This window comes from Sorex araneus, chromosome 5 (assembly GCF_027595985.1).
Source record: "Sorex araneus isolate mSorAra2 chromosome 5, mSorAra2.pri, whole genome shotgun sequence".
NCBI lineage: Eukaryota > Metazoa > Chordata > Mammalia > Eulipotyphla > Soricidae > Sorex > Sorex araneus.
Genome location: NC_073306.1, coordinates 198,844,955 through 198,862,598, shown reverse-complemented (window position 1 = coordinate 198,862,598; position 17,644 = coordinate 198,844,955). Strand labels below are relative to the sequence as shown.

Sequence of the window (17,644 nt, the reverse complement as noted above, 5' to 3'; positions counted from 1 at the left end):
CTGGATGTACTTCAGTTTATTTGATTACCAACTAAAGGTTGCTTCCAATTTTGGAAATCATAAATAAAGCTGACAAAATCTTTAATATACAATTTTTGTGTGAAAATAAGATATTTAATACTTAACTGCATAATATCAAGCAGCATTATTGTTGGATAATAGAATGGGTAAAAGTTAAAAAGCTTTGAGCATTTGCCCAATTATTTTTCCAAGTAGTCGTGCATTTTACATTCCTACCAGCAGCAAGTGGATAGTTCTGCATCATGAAGTTTCACATCTTGCCTTTTGGTGGCTTTATTGTTCTAGGCTTCACCATTCTCTAGGTGTGCAGTAATAACTCACTGTTCTAATGTGCATGTCCCTAGTGATTTATACTGAGCAACCTTTCACAAGCTATTGCCATCTATGTACTTTTAAAGAGAGATACCGGTATATATCTTTTACTAGGCTTTTTTGTTCACTTACAAAGTCAGTACCAGTTTTTTTTTCTTTCATGGATCAGGCTTTTGCTTTTAATGCAAAAGCAACTAACAAAAAACAAACAAAAAAAAGTACCTAAGGGTAAGTTCCCATATTTACCAAGCTGCTTGTACTGATTATTAATTACCTCTCACATGAACTGTCAAACAGAGAAGCATGGCAATAGAGCCAAGTGTTTTTGTTCCTGTTTTATACTCAAGAAAACAAGTTAGTAAGAACCAGTACTTTAAGTACAGGTAATCTAAACAATAAGGAAAGTGCTCATAAAAAAACTGAGAGTAAGATCCTGCACATCATTTAAAGAAAAAAAGATGCAAATCCTATCGGGTATGAGGTGCGCAAGAAAGATGATAAGAAATTCCAATTAGTAGACGATACTCAAAGAAAAAGTTCTGACTCCAACTTGAAAAATATGTACAAAAGTTTACATATTTTAGGGAAGGGGCAGGTCCTAGGGACTCTGGTAGAGGGAAAGGGGCCTTCTAGAGTCAGGTGTGGTGCTGGAACAATGAACCTGCTCTCGACAGCCTGTGAATTACGTTTCCACACTTACAATAGGGAAAACTTTTGAAAAGTACATCTATTAAAACTTTCCTACATGTTATTGTTAGTGGTTGTTTTGTTAAGGAAAAGGCATATCTGGCCGCGCTGAGGGGTTGCTCCTGGAGCTGCCTGGGGGACCATGCAGTGCTAGAACTGAGCCCTGGTCTCTTGCACGCTTTGCTCAGCCCACTGAGTATTCCCTCTGGCAACGAGTACTTTTGGCAGTGCCAGGGACCAGACTCAGGGCCTCAGATGTGGGAACAAGTGCTGCACCACTGAGCTACATTCTCAGCCCAGAGTTTTATTACATTTAACTGAAAATGCCTGCGGTGTACCTTTAAATACTTTAAAGCCAGTCTTATATCCTCAGAGTAGAGGATTTCTTACCTCTCAGTGTTGAATCATGTGGATCCTCATCCCTTGAGCAAAAACCTCTGTAAGTATCTCTCATGCAGAGTCATAGGTCTCATTTAATAAGGTCTGCCAGGAGGATCATTTAAAGGCTCTGGAGAAAACAGAATGTTTACAGCCCTCACTGAAACTGGCAGGCTTCTTTTCCAGTTGGCTAACCATTTTTTAACAGGGGCCTCACCCCACGGAGCTTGTTAGGGGTTGTGGGGCAGGTTTCTCCAGGGCCACCAGAGCTTTACCAGGCTGTGCTTGGCAGAGTAGGCAGGGGAAAAGGGAGGGAATGACACTGAAGATCAAACCGAGAGACTGGCCTACACTACAACTATCTCCATGACTCCATGATGTGAATTCAGAGCCTTGACGTTCCTATCAGTTACAAACAACTACTGGCATTTGTCTTACCAACCCTGAAAGTTAGCTACTGTTTCAGAGCCTGAAAATTCTGTTTTTCTTGGTCACGTCTAAGAAATGTACACCTATGGGCTGGAGAGGAGGCTCTGTAGTACATGCACCACACATGTGAGACCTGTGTTTGATCCCTGACACTGGGGAAAAAAATTCCTCCAAAAAACACACTTATTTTGATATTTTGGTTTTTATGTTCTTCAATTTACTGTTCAAAAAACTCTAGTATGTTTGTATGTATGTTTGAATGAGTCTCATCCCAAGTATAAGTCCCCTTTCCTAGAACTTTTGGGCACTTGCGCCAGTGAGAATGACCCCGGGATTTCCCTGTGTCGAAATGTGACTGTACAGACCCTCCAGGGCCGTCTTCCTTTCAGTTCCTGACCCTCCCAAAAAAAGACCCTTCTGTGGGCTTGGAGTGACAGTATCCAAGTGATAGTACACAGACAGTACAGTGATAGTACACTGCAGGTAGGGCATTTGCTTTGCATGCAGAGAACCCAGGTTCGAACCCTGGTGGCATCCCTGGCATCCCATACCATATGTTCCCCCAAGCCCACCAGGAGTGATCCCTGAACTCAGAGCCCTGAACTCACCGCCAGGTGTGGCTCCCCTCCAAAACTAGACACCCTTCTGTGAGGCACAGACCCTCTGCCTGTAGCATCTCTTATCACTCCTCACTGCATTTTGTAACAAGTTTGTAGTCACTATTTTTTGTTTAACAAGAATGTAGCCATCTTGCCCAAAGTTGTCTTTCCCTTGTCATATTCTGCTGGCACTCTTGATTTCTGTGCTAAGCACTTCCTCAGCTCATCTTCAAGCAGAATCTCCACTGTTATGAAACCCTATCTTTCCAACTCAAATGTCTTCCACATACTCTGTTCCATGGCTTTTCTGAGACTTCTCCCTATTTTCTCCCCTTTCAGATGCTCCTTCCTGCATTATTTTCCTACCTAGTTTATAAAGATCCTCACTTTTCCACTCATTATAGATAACATGCTGGTTCTCTTATCCTCTTTTTCATCAGCATCTTCCTGGAAAAGGCTTCAGCCTGTGAAAAACTATCTGATTCTCTTTCTCTATGTCTGCACTGAGGGAAAATGGGAGGAAATCTGCAGTTAAATATTATGTGTGGCCATAATATAGTGATGATATTCAATGGGTTCCTTATCACTGATGGAAATCTTCCTAAACCAATCAGCTCTCAAAAGACTTCTTATAATCTCCTCGATAATCTTCAACTCTGGCATCCTCTTTGACTCTTACCCTATGACTCTGGCCTTCAACTTAATTCTTTATCATCAGGTTTAAAAATAGACCAAGTCTTCCCCAATTCTAAGGCAGATGTACTTCTTTTCCTATCTTAAAAGCCAATCCTTATGTCCACTGTGAATTCCATTCCTTCCTCCTTTTTCAGGTACCACACACCACTGACTGATTCTCCTTCCTCTCTTTTACCTCCCTCCCCTTTTTACTTTTGTACACTGGTTACAGTTACTCCAATCTTAAGGAAACAACCCTTACAGATTAAAGAAAAATGTGAGATCTGATTGTACAGGGAATAAGGCACTTGCCTTATATGAGGCCGACTCAGTTTTGGTCACCAGTACCACATATAATTCCCTGAGCACTGTCAAGAGTGATCCCTTAGCACAGAGTTGGAAATAACCAGACAAAACCAAAAAGCACACAAAAATAGTAAGACACAGAGCATTACATTTTTTTCCTTTTGTTTGTCTTTTCTCAGCTACACCCAACAATGATCTCAGGAATTGCACTCAGGAATTACTGGCTATGCACTCATGACTTACTCTTGGAGGTACTTGGGGGACCATAAGGGGTGCCGGGGACTGAACCCAGGTCAGCTGTGTGCAAGGCAAGCATCCTACCTACTGTACCATCTCTTCACTCAAATACACAGAATTTTAAAAACAAAATAAGAATGAGCTGTATAGGAGTAGAAAGAAAAATTCACTAAAATTTATGATTCATATGTGATAAAAACTCTTTGAAAAGTCATACTTAATAGTAAAGTATCAGCACTCTCATTGAGTTAGTTACTATTAAACAATACTAAATATTCTAATTAATGTTATAAGAAAAAATAGTATAAAAACTGACAAGAAAAATATTCTTATTTGCTTAAAATATGAGTACAAAGGAAGAGCCATTAAAACTAATGGTTTAATAAGGATAATCCTTTAATCATCCTTTAATAAGGATATCTGACCAATATTATACAAATATAACTAATTTGCTAAATAGGAAAAAATAATAGTAAAAATCAATAAAAATGTTGGGGCCAGAGCAACAGTACAGCAGGTAAAGCATTTGCCTAGTACATAGCTGCCTGAATTCAATCCCTGGCAACTGATATGGTCCCCAGAGCCTGTCAGGAGTGACCCCTGAGCACAGAGCCAAGAGTAAGCCCTTAGCATTGCTGGGTGTAGCTCAAAACAAACAAAAAAAATCAACCAACCAGAAAAACAACAACAATAACAGAAATGTAACTGCATAATGCCTAGAAATATTATTTTATTAAAAATAATTACTTTGCAATGCCAAGGATCAAACCCAAAAAAATAAAACTTTCGTTAAAAATTATGAAAGATCACTGACATGAAAGAGATCTAAATAAACTAAGAGATAGCAACCCTCAGTTCACTGATATAAAAGTCAACATGGTAAGTATGATTCACTTTAATTTACAGACTCACTACAAAACGTCAACAGAGGTTTTTCTTAGAACTTGAACAGCCAACAAATTTAATTTTAAATGAAAGAATAAAAAAAAGATTTGTTAAGACATTACTGAAGACAGCTAAGGTAGAAGATTTTTTTCAAGATATAGGAAGACTTAGGAAGCTTTTTTAGTAAACAAGGTTTTCATGTAGATGCAGACCAGCATTTCCCAAAGTGGCGTATATGGCATCCTGAGAGGGTACAGGAATGATTGGGGCTCTGTAGCCAGGTGCAAGTGTGAGTGGGGCACTGTCAAGCTTCCTAGTGGGTGCTAGGCTTTCTGGAAAGGGGGAAGAAGGCCAAATAAGTATGGGAACCTCTGGGATGCCAAGAGGTTAGCAGAGGAAAGAATTCAAAAGATACCTCCATACATACAGAAATATCATTATAAATCTCATATCCCTGTTCAAATAATCTACACAAAAGCAGGTCATTCAAAGGAGTAAAAAGATAATATAGTGAAGGAAACCTCAAAAAATGCTAATCTCATTAACTTAAGATATGAAATAAAGTCTCAATGAGATACCATCTCCTACCAATCAAACTGGCAAGCAAGAGCTAATAGGAATGGGAAGAAACTAACGGGAAACACTGCTAATGGATGTATGGGTGCCTGAGACCACGTAAGAGAGGTAACTGGCAATATCAGTTAGAGATTAAAAAAAAAAGTGACTCTATTTGTACAGGTACATGAATTTCACACAAGTAAACACATATAGATATTTACTACAACAGCGTATATTAGCAAAATAGGCACAATCCAATTATCAACTCAGTAAGAATAGTGCATAATATATTCATACGACAGAATATCTAACATTTTATATGACAATATATAGCATTTTGTATTTTTTAGTGTCACAGCTGGCAGTGCTCAGGGGACTGTATGTGGTGCTGGAGATCAGACCCAGGAAGGCTAGTTCATAAAAGGAGCCTTATTCTCTGTGTTCTGATTTTTGTAGCACAAATAGTAATATTTTAAATGAATAGAGTAATGTGTTACTAACAGGAGACATACAGAATGTTGAGTGAAAACAGCAAACTGTAGAGCTATATTCAGAAGGATACTCCTTGTCTAGGTTGGTAGCATATTATAATATGCTTATATACTGATTTTAAAACTTCATTGCATTTTATTTCTTAAAAAAATCAAAAACATGTGACAAATATATAAGCTTTTAGTACAATGAACGGTGCAAAATTTTGTTGTTTGCTTTTCTATTATTTTCTTTATATTTCAAATTCTCTCCTGCCTCTTCTAAAATCTTGGGTGAGTTTTCTAATTGCATTTTCTCATCTCTAACCCACTCCCCCCTGAAATTGCAATTTGGATTCTGCAATGCCCCCTGACACAAAGGCTGCCCCCAAGGTCACCAGTGGCTCCATATTCTAAATCTCACACATATTTCTGGCCTCCTCTTCTCTGATATATCAGGGACTTTTAAGACAGTTACTGTCTTCCCCATTTCCTCCTAAAACTACCGTGGTCCTCCTGCCACTCAGTCTGCATCTTCTCAACCTTTTTGGCTCTGGGGCCACACCCAAGTAGCTCTTGGGTGACCTGGATTGTGGGCCTGCATGTTCGCTTTTTAAGGCGTCTCTGGTGCATCTTACTAATTCCTGCTCCTCCACTACCCTCTAACTGCGGGGATAGCTGAGACTTTGTTCGAGCACTTCTTAAGCTCAGTCCTTACTTACCCTTGGGTACTCGGCTTATCCTTCTTGTGTATCTACTTTGAGTGATTCCCTCGACTAGTCTAAAGATTGCCATCATCAGCGTGGCTCTCTTCTCCATACTCATATGTCCAACTGCCATCTAGACTCCTTTACTTGCTAGTCCTAATTCAATGCATTTAAGTAGAACTCCTTTTTCTCCTCCACACTCAGTTAATAAGTTTTTAAAAGTCAACCTCTCATTAAAAATAACTAAAAAGGTGAGTTAAAGAAAGTCTTTGGAGCAATCAAGAGTGCTTAGCAGAATAAAAATGAAGAGAAAAATAGTATCTAGAGAGCAAAAAAGCATCAAAGTATCGTTTGTCTATAAGCACATTCTTTTTCTTTCCTTCTTTTTTAAAATTTTTGGGTTACAGCCGGCAAGGGATAAGGCCCCTTTACCCCACCAGGATCCCTGAGCATGGAGCCAGGAATAAGCCCTGAGCATCTGGGTGTGGTCCCCAAATCAAAAACAGATCAACCAAACAAAAAACAAACAAACAAAAAATACATACAGGTGAAGACAATTAATGAAACAGAAAACAAATAAGAAGGAATAATCCAGAATAAAACCCACAATGACAAATATATGAAAAGATAGAAAAGAAAACAAGATAAATGCGTACTAAATCAGTTGACAGAAAACTGAATCTGAGTTTGAAAAGAGAGAGAAAAAATAGTAGAGACAAAGTAAAAGAGATTTTCTAGAAGTGATGAAAGACATCAACCCACATTCCAAAAGTCTCAGGAGTAACAAATGGGAAAAGGATAAGAAGAAAGAAAGTCACATTCAATACACTAGAATAGAAGAAAGAAAAAACAGTGCATATCTCCCTCCAACTGCTTCCTAGAAGCTAACAATACAGTAAGCGCAATGTCGTTTAACTTGTGTACACCTGCAGAACAGTATCTGGCTGCATACTGGTCCACGGACTGACAGGTATAACCAAAGAGGTAGGTTAGTGGTTTTCAACCTTTCTACACCTTCAGACTAGCAGAAGTATGTGAACTGGAAGCTGAGCCCATCAATTTAATAGGAACAAAAGGAATCTCTTTAAATCAGTGGTTTCATACTATACCTCCGTCACTGTTCCCCTCCTCAGTGATAATGTCCAGTAGTCTCTCAAAAGCATTTTCAAAAGCCACAATTTTCTGGATTGCTCCATTGCTTCTTGTTAGTGCCTGCAGTAGCAAGACACCCTTTGGGAGAGGGAAGATAATGTTTAGTGGATTTTAACTTTTATGCATTGTTACTAAAAGTTGTTGTAAAAACAAAAAAAAACAAAACAATTAAATGACAAAATTAAATCCGGGACTCAGTGAAAACTATGGTGGCTCTCAGAACAAACAAACAAATGAACAAACAAATAAATAAATACCAGGTGAGGGAGGGTTTTGAAAGAAGTCCAGGAAGGCACAGCAGCTCTATCAGTGGGTCCGTAGCTGATTACACACATATGAAGGCATACTAACCCCACAACTTTGCATACTAAAAACCAGTGATTTTTAAAAAAAACATTTGATTTGTTTGGGGGGGGGTCGCACTCAGTGATGCTCAGGGGTTGCTCCTGGCTTTGCACTCAGGAATTACAGGAATTACTCCTGGTGCTGCTCAGTGAAATAAATGGGATGCCAGGGATCAAACTCTGGTCAGCTACATGCAAGGCAAATGCCCTACCTGCTCTACTATCAGTCTGATCCCCCAAAATACAGAACTTCAGAAGTGGCAGAAAATTTATAAGACCAAGTCCTTTACTTTATAAATAGAGAAAACAATAAAAGAGAAATGAAGGAGCCGGAGAACAGTGGGTAGAGTTTTCACCTTGCACAGGACCAAAAGGGTTCAGTCCCCGGCATTTCATAAGGTTCCCCAATCCTGGCATGAGTGAATTCTGAGCACAGAGTCAGGAGTAAGTCCTGAATACCGCAAAATGTGGCCCAAAAACAAACAAAAAAAAGAAAGAAAGAAAGAAAGAAAGAAAGAAAGAAAGAAAGAAAGAAAGAAAGAAAGAAAGAAAGAACTGAGAAATTAAGCATTTTACGTCCCTAAAGTGATAAATATCAAAGAGATAGAGACTATAGGAGAATCCATGCCTACCAATTCCTAATTCAGTTGTCTTTTCACTGTATAATATAGACGTACAGCAATTTTTCATCAATCTCTAGCTTTCAGTATTGCCTGAGAGTTGAATATGATGCATCTGTCCAAAGAATGTCACTCTATACATTTTACAGCAGAATAAGTAACAAATTGTGAATTGTATACTATAAATCAACAAACCCAGTCACATTTTGGCAAAGTTCAGATACAACCACCCCAAACCTGAAAAACATTCTCACGCACTTCTGTTTATTTCACTGTCAAATGACAGGTACTTCATGAAAAGTCCAATACCCTAGTGTCAGCGGTAGCAAAGAGTTTATGGGAAAAAAATAAGGAAATTATGTGCATGCATATGCATACATAGACATATACACACCCACATGTGTATTTAGGCATGTGTACTAATACTCAAGTACGTAATGTTGAAATTTCAGTGTCTGTTGTTATTTCATTTCTTTTGGGGGGAAGGAGGCTGTTTCTCAGGATGCCTGGGACCTTTCCCGGTAGCTCTTGGAAAGCTGGACACTGGCTGACACTGGCTGAATTTGAGGGCCTAACAATATGGCGCTGCTCGGGCTCCGGTGCCAGGAACACCCAGGCCACTCAGCAATGCTCAGGATGCTTGGGGGCCATGCCCCATGGTGCTTGGGGGCCCCTACAATTGTACCTGGTGAACTTGGGGAGACCATGTTGTGCTGGTAATTAAAGTGGGCCTGGCTATATGCAAGGCAACTTATTAAAATTTAGGCTAAGCTGTGGATAATGTAAAAATTTTCAAGGAATTAAAAAAATCACATGGACATAAAATATTTAATCATACATGCATATATGAAAACAATTCAGAATGGGCAATGGCAATAAATGCAGAGCAAATCCGACTCTGCAGCTGAAGAGAGATTGCACGGAAAAATCCTTTGAGATAAGTTGTCAACCAAACAATGGTGAGCATTCTAAAGTTTCCACAGTTCAGTGGATGGGGATGTTTTCTCTACTCTTTCAGGGGTAGAGTTTGGTATCTGTATAACCTTTCAAAAGAAGATGGAAAAAATCCTGAACTTGTAAACTTGCAGGAGGAATAGGGTGAACAACAAAATTGTATGTCTAAGCCAAAATATTGTATAAGCAGAAAACAAAGAAATAATGTGGACTTGTAAGTAACTTTTAAGGTCTAAAACAGAGCACCCGAGAGAGAAAAAGTACCATAAAGGCAAGCAGGGTGTGTGTGGGGGGAACTAGGGACATTCGTTGTAAAACACTGTATGACTGAAACCCAATCATGAAAAACTTTGTAACTGTGTATCTCATGGTGAAAAAAAAAAAGGTCTTAAACAATTTCAATCATTCTATACCTACAGACTGGTGTGAATACAAATTAATTTGTGGACCACTAAGGCAGAAATAAAAATCATTACTTACAAGAATATTCTCTTGGCAATATATACATATGGCTATTCTTAAAAATACTGGTACATGGTCCAGGTATAACAGTGTTAAGCACCAACAGGAAATTTCTGTGGACAGGCAGTTGAAAATCACTGGTCTAAAATATTGGCCATTACTCCAAATTTAACTTGTAATGTTTAAGTTAAAACAAAGTTTGGTGTTTGCCTTGCATACGGCCAACCTGGGTTTTATCCCTGGCATCCCCCAGGGTAATTCCTGAGTGCAGAGCTAGGAGTAACCTTACCTGAGCATTGGTGGGTGTCACCCAAAAAGCAAAAAATAAAACAAAAAGCAAACCCAACCAACAAAACAAAAAAATTTCATTTAGAAAGAGAAAGATAGGTATTTTTAGATTTCTTTATCAAATTTAACTTACATCATTACGTATAACTTCCCTGGAATCTGCTAATAAGTCCATCAGTCTTGAAACACCTAGAACACACAACCATGTGAAACAGTAGCAGATCAAAAGTACAAATAGAAAATCAAATTATCAATCTTTTATTATCACATCATTTAAATTCCCCTCTTTAGGAAATACTGCTCACTTTACACTGGTGAAAGAATGGGTGTTCGAGCATTGTATAACTGAGACATAAGCCTGAAAGCTTTGTAACTTTTCACAGGGTGATTCAATAAAATAAAGAAATTAAAAAAAAAAAAAGATGTAATAAGATAAATCACTTACCCATAGGACTGACCAAAATAATCTGCTGCACTTGAGGTCCCAGCTGTTTCAAAAGAGAAGTAAGAAGCTTCACAGCAGGCCAACGGACATGGAAATCAAATTCCTGTAACATAGGAATTTGAAATATTCAATAGCTAAAATTTATATTTCTGAGGACATTTTAATTCAACTAATAGTATATAAAAAACTAAAAGCACATGCATGTGAACACACACACACACACACACACACACACACACACACACACACACACACGAAAATTTGCTAGGGGCTGGAGAGATAGCACAGCGGGTAGGGCGTTTGCCTTGCACGCGGCCGACCCGGGTTCAAATCCCAGCATCCCATATGGTCCCCTGAGCACAGCCAGGGGTAATTCCTGAGTGCAGAGCCAGGAGTAACCCCTGTGCGTTGCCAGATGTGACCCAAAAAGCAAAAAAAAAAAAAAAAAAGAAAATTTGCTAAACTTTTAAAAAGTAATTAAAAAAAAAAACAGGCTTTGGGGCTGGATGGATAGCACAGCGGGTAGGGCATTTGCCTTGCACGCGGCCGACTCGGGTTCAATCCCCAGCATCCCATATGATCCCCTGAGCACCGCCCGAGTGCAGAGCCAAGAGTAACCCCTGTGCATTGCCAGGTGTGACCCAAAAAGCAATAAAAATAAAAATAAAATTAAAAAATTAAAAAACGGGCTTTTTCCATTCTGGAGAAACCCAGGTTCTCTCTTTGACACGTATTTTTCTCTCTTTCCCCTTGCATTTCTCTAAACTTCTTTCAATAAAAACTATTTTGTTTCAGTTTAAAGTAAAAAAAAAAATCAATAAAAAGGAAAGTTAATGTGACTTGATCAAACTTATTTTGTTGTTACTGACTGAAGAAAATAGTATTGCAACAATGGAAATAAGGAGCGGGTTGTTTAACCAGTCTATAGTTCTTAAAACATGCATATAAATGTCTTACAATGATACAATAATTTTCACTGGTGTAAAAAAATGCTGCTTTGGGGTTGGAGAGATAGTAAATCGGGTAAGGAACTTGCCTTGAATAACCTGGGTTCAATTCCCTGAGCACTGCCAGGAGTGATTCCTGAGTGCAATGCCAGGAGTAAGCCCTGGGCATTGCCAGGTGTGATCACCCCACTCCCTTAAAAAAAAATATCCCTACAAACAAGTAAATAAATCAAAAACACCCCAAACGCAACAAAAGTAGCTTATTAATATGATAAGTAGAAAAGGTATTTTTTTCTGTTCTTTTCTTCTTTTTTTTTTTTTTTTAATAAATTACCTCCAATAGAGATAACAGGAGCGTGACATTTTCTTGCTGCTTAATGAAAATTTCTGTGAATTGGCTTCCTAAATCCTCATTCTGTCTTGTGGAATTTTCTTCTGTAATAAAGGTGATAATATGTTAAAGCATCCTTTATGCTGAAGGCACTAAGTAGAAATGATAATTTCCTCAGAATAGTGTAGCTGGTTGTGACATCACAACTACATCCTAAAGCTGTATCTTTAAAATAGCTTTCAATGTCATTTACATGCATTTTTCCTCTTTAAATACTCAAATATAGTATTTAAAGAAAAGACACTTATATTTTCACATTATTTAAAGGACGTTTGGGTCTAACTTATTAGAGCAAGAGGGAACTTTGGGGTGATGGACATATTCTACCTCAAGTGATCATACCAATGTTTACACATTTGTTGAAATGCAGATTATACTGCATCAAAGAGCAGATCTGACTGTTAAGTCATTCCTCATAACCCTTAGATCCTTGGGGGCTGGGGAGATGGTTCCAAGGACTGGAGAGCATGCCTTGGAGATATGAGGCCCTCAGCGCCCTCAGGGTGTGGCGATGGAGGACCCTGAGCGCTGCTGGAGTGGCCCTGGTCAACCCCAGGCAGTACCCCAGGATCTGAGCAGCCTGAAATCACGGAGCACTGAACCCCCAGTCTAGCTGGCTGAGTAATGCCAGGAGTGGCCCAGCGCCCTTCTGGGTGTTGCCTGAAACACCACCCCCCAACCCCCGCCCCAGGAAGCCCTTCTGTCCTGGAAACAATATCGAATTATAGTCTTTTGTGGACTATTAGTGTTACTGTGTTAAGTAATTTATTATACAATTAAGCAAACTGCAGACTCATTAAAGTGTATTTTTAAAAAACTTAATCTCTAAATACAGCCTCTGAAGGTTATTTGTCAATGAAATTCTAATTTGACACTTCATTTCTCCAATCACTCGCTCATTCACTGGCTTGTTTTGGATCTGGGGGCTATGCCGAGTGGTACACTTGGGCCACTTCTGGTTCGAGGCTCAGGGGTCACTGCAGGTGGTTCTGCGGATGAGCCTGGGTGCTTCAGACCTCGGAGCTCTCTCCCTGGCTCTCTCAACTCTGCTTTAAAGGTTTCATTTTTGTCTTTAGGACTTAAATGTCTACAAACTGTTGGTTATTTTAATGTACTTTGTTTTTTAAATAGGCAAAGAACTACTAAAAACCAAATAACTGACCATGCAAATTATCATTTACAATCTGCTTATAAATGCTACTTAAGGATGGTAAATACTCTATGACCCCCCTCAAATACACATTGAGCTACTGTAGTTCAACTGACCTTCAATAAACCTAGGGGGAAGAAATCCAAGTGAGGCTACCATGTAAGGAACTGAATAAACCATTAAGCTCTTCAGTGGAGAGGTCTGTGCTGTACATATACATCTGACAGTGGCAAATTAATACAAGATTTAATGTCAAAAGCTTGAAAGAGATCACAAAGGAACAGAGAAGAAACCTTTACCCCAAGACATTCCAGTGGTAAGAGGTTGGGGAGATGGTGAAGGAAACAGAAAACGAGATAAAGGAAAAACAGTCCATTGACAAGGGAAGATAACCGGGAGACTAAACCGAGAAACAAGTGAAGAAAGCATTTATTTATTTATTTATTTATTTATTTATTTATTTATTTATTTATTTATTTATTTATTTTTTGCTTTTTGGGTCACACCTGGCGATGCACAGGGGTTACTCCTGGCTCTGCACTCAGGAATTACCCCTGGCCGTGCTCAGGGGACCATATGGGATGCTGGGATTTGAACCCGGGTCGGCCGCGTGCAAGGCAAACGCCCTACCCGCTGTGCTATCTCTCCAGCCCCTGAAGAAAGCATTTAAAAGGAGTGATCAGCACCTAGTACTGACAGTGTACTCTCTGCACCTGGCATGCTCAGGACGCAGAGCGGCACAGCCAACACAGCTAGGCGCCACTGCTGCTCCGTGCAGACAGATGGTGAGGGGATGAAGCAGTCAAACACATTTATGAAAAGGAAAAAGCATAAAGAATGGTCGCAGATTGTGTTTGGTTCCTTTTTTTTTTGGGGGGGGGGTTAGAGAGGGTTGGGCGGTGCCCAGGATCTCACACAAGCAAAGCAGGTGCTCTGCATCTTAAACTACACCCCTGGCTTTAAAAAGATCGATAAAACCCCTATTCATCTACTCTGCTGCCACAAAACTTTGGGCAGTCTAACTACATAAAGATGCAGTCTCCTCATCTGCAAAATGCAGACATCTTTCACTACAGGTTTTCTTTGAGGATTCAAAATATGCACAGCATCCAGGACAGTACTCAGAAAATAAGTGCTCCAAAGAGTAAGCTTATTATCCCTAAGACAGGACCTGGCAATCAAGAAACTACAGATACTTCTATTAGTGGGGGAGCCTCCTGATAACATTCTTGGATGTTGGACAGTATCCCTCACTGACCTTTACAAGATGCCAGTTTTAGGGCCAAGGCAATGGTTCAAAAGGCTGGAATGTAACACTTTGCCTATGGGAACCCCAGACTCAAAACCTAACATTGCATGCTCCACCAAGCATCCAGAAGTGGCCCCGAGACCACTGGATGCGCGGCTCCCTCTGTAACTTCAACACAGGATGTTTCACTCCTCTAAATCCCCTCAGTGTTGGCAACCAACAATGTCTCCAAATTGCCAAATGGAATATCAAGAAATCTGCTTTCATGCCATGGTCAAGCAAGCACACTTACATTTCTTCTATATTTCCCTTCCGAGCCAAGACTGAACCTAGGACCATAAACATGCAAGGCAAGAGCACTGCCGCTGAACTACATCCCCAGGCTATCACCAAACAAACCCATGTTTTGAAGTATTTCTTTTTAAGTTCAAAAACTAGTTATATTTTGGGGCCGGAGCAACAGAATAGTGGATAGGGCATTTGCCTTGCATGCAGCTGACCTGGGTTTGATCCTTGACATACAATATGATCCCCTGAGCACCACCAGCAGTGATTCCTGAGTGCAGAGCCAGGAGCAACCGATAAGCATGGCTCAAAAAGCAAAACAAACAAAATAAAAAAAAAAAAAACCACCACACACACAACCAAAAACTAGTTACATATACGACAAGACATGATAAAGAATGTAGTCAGAAAATTGGCCAGAATATAGTAATCAGATCTCTATGCAGTACTGGGGGAGTTGGGGGAGGAGGGAGAGGCGGGAGGAGAATGTACCATGATGTCGGCTTCCGATTCCTTACCTTGAGAAAGAGAAATCCCACCCAGTCACTGACTGCTATGAAGGTAATGGACATGAGGGCCAGAGATGTAGCTCAATAGTAGGGGTCATGCCTCGCATGTGAGAGGGCCTGGATTTGGTCCCTGGCACCACAAAACAGCAATACAAACACACTACCTCACTGTCCCTCTTTGGCCCATGCTAATGAGACAGCAATAACAAAAGGATACAAACAGTAAAATGGGAAGCTATAAGCAAATGTGAAGAAACAATAATAATATAAACTACAAATACAGAACAAGGAAACAGCTGATTATCGAGTGAGATAAGGCATAATGCTGGGTATCTTTTTTAGATTTTTAAACAAGAGGTTCAAATGTCAGAAAAGGTGATGTTTTCTGCAGTGATAAGTTAGTTATTTTGTGCTAGTTATTTTGTTAGATTTCTGTTAGATACATATTTTTATGTACCATTTTAAGCCTTCTTTTGGTAACAATATTTCCATTTAATTTTTTTAAAATTAGATCTCAAGAAAAACGGTAAAACAAAATAAAATTGAGTTAATTATAAGTAAACAAATTTCAATGTTGAAAGTAAGCAGAACTTGAATAGACCACCAGAATGAAGAAAGACAAAGTTGTAAGCTCCATGAGTTAATATAAAAATGTTAATAGTCAAACATTATTGTACATGCATCATTTTAAAGGGACAATATCAACATACAATCATTATCTGAACTGAGGAATTTCCAGTTCCTATAAACATAGATAAAATGTTCGTGTATATATACATATACACATGTATATACATATAATTTTTTGAGGTTTTTTTTTGGGGGGGGTCACACACAGTGGTGTTTAGCAGGCCTTATTCTTGACTCTGCTTATTCAGGACTTATCTTGACTCAGGGATCGCCCCTGGTGGGGATTGGGAGACCATATGAGATGCTGGGGATCAAACCCAGGTCAGAGACATGCAAGGCAAGCGTTGTTCTTAAGAACCGCAAATTGTTCTTAATAAGTGAACTACTTAAAAATTATTTTCCAGGAAAAGAAATGATAATTTGAATAAATGTCCTACGAGAGAAAAACCTTTAATTTTGTTAAAGGATTCACTAGGACATTTTTGATATTCTGGCCTTATTTTTTAGCAGCCATAGAAATAAGAGCAATATCAGATCACCAACTATTCCTCTTTAATTAAGGAATTTTTACACAGTAAAACAAATGTACAGAGTTTTTTTTAACCAGTCAGAAACATAACTTGACAGTGTCCTTTTATATTATCAGAAATTGAACCTAAAAGCATCATGCATATACAAATGCAATCTTTTACCTTCAGTTTCACCTGAAAAGGTAGACAAAATAAACAAAAAGTAGGCAAAAGTTTCTTTTGTAGCAATGCTCACAATAAAATAAATACACAATATAGTCTTTTGGAAAGAGAAACTTTCACTTTAACTTAATACCTTAAATATCGTAAAAGGGATACAGCTATATATTCGAAATACAAAGCAAATTTAGCAGTAAAGGGTTAGAAAATGTCAAGGAGGGGTAAGTCACCTCTCTACTCCCTTTCTGTCCCATCTGACTAAGCTTTAGTCATTTTCTCCAGTCTGAGTATGCTCTTGATTTCTTTTCAGTGATGCCTTAGTAAGTTGTTAATCTCTGCTCTGAAGAAAATCTTCAAAATCTTTGCAAACTCTTGTAGGTAGTTACTTCACTTTAAAAACTCTGCTCTATCACTAGCTGTTGGACTTAAGATAAAAAAAAAAACAAAACACCTTTCTGTGACAGTCCCTGTGTCTGATGAGGGTAACCTTTTCAAGGAGTTATCTTGAGAATTAAGTAAGATCATATGTTAACACTTAGCTTAGGGAAGGAGGGAAGGAAGGAAGGAAGGAAGGAAGGAAGGAAGGAAGGAAGGAAGGAAGGAAGGAAGGAAGGAAGGAAGGAAGGAAGGGAGGGAGGATGGGGGAAGGAGGAAGGGAAGAAGGGAGGAAGCAGAGAGGATCACTAAAGAACTCTAAAATGAGTTTATTATGTTACTAAGAATTCTCTTTAAGAAGTAGAGAGGGAGTGTATTAACATGGAATAGAATAAAAAATACTGCTAAATACTTAATTTTTTAAAAATTGACTTTCTCAGGATAAGTAAAATTTTAAAACCAAGTTTAAGTTTCTATTTGAAACCCCCAGGCAAAGTATTTGTGAGGCAGGTGAGAACCAGAGGGTAGTGTGGTAGCTCAGGGGTAGAGACCACAGCTGTGAGACCCAGGGTTTGAATCCTGGCACCTCTGAACCAAACTGAATCACCTTAGAAAAACATGACTCTCCAAAAGAGCATTTTTCTAAGAAATATTATTCTGTTCTATCCAAAGTTATCATTTTTGAACACTAGGATTAAAGAGCTTAAACCCATAAAAAAATTCTAAAAATCGGGTGTTAAATATAATTACATTATAAATAACAAAGGGAAACACCCTAAGTACAAATATTGCTGCTATCCAGTTTGTTCTGGTTCTGTGCTCAGGACAGACCCCTGACTGTATTGGGGACCTTGTGTGGTGCTGGAGATTTAAACCAGGGTCATCGCTGC

General features: G+C 39.0%; 1 protein-coding gene across 2 annotated transcripts in view; it reads right to left on the bottom strand.

Moving 5' to 3' along the window:
• USO1 (USO1 vesicle transport factor) overlaps positions 1 to 17,644 on the bottom strand; it is an 80,003-nt gene that overhangs the window by 42,918 nt on the left and 19,441 nt on the right. For both annotated transcript variants that reach the window (XM_055140391.1, XM_055140392.1), the window contains 4 exons: positions 11,811 to 11,911; positions 10,530 to 10,632; positions 10,218 to 10,273; positions 7,374 to 7,494 (listed from right to left, as the gene is read on the bottom strand). In XM_055140391.1, coding sequence (XP_054996366.1) covers positions 7,374 to 7,494; positions 10,218 to 10,273; positions 10,530 to 10,632; positions 11,811 to 11,911 — 381 coding nt within the window. The remainder of the gene's footprint in view (positions 1 to 7,373; positions 7,495 to 10,217; positions 10,274 to 10,529; positions 10,633 to 11,810; positions 11,912 to 17,644) is intronic.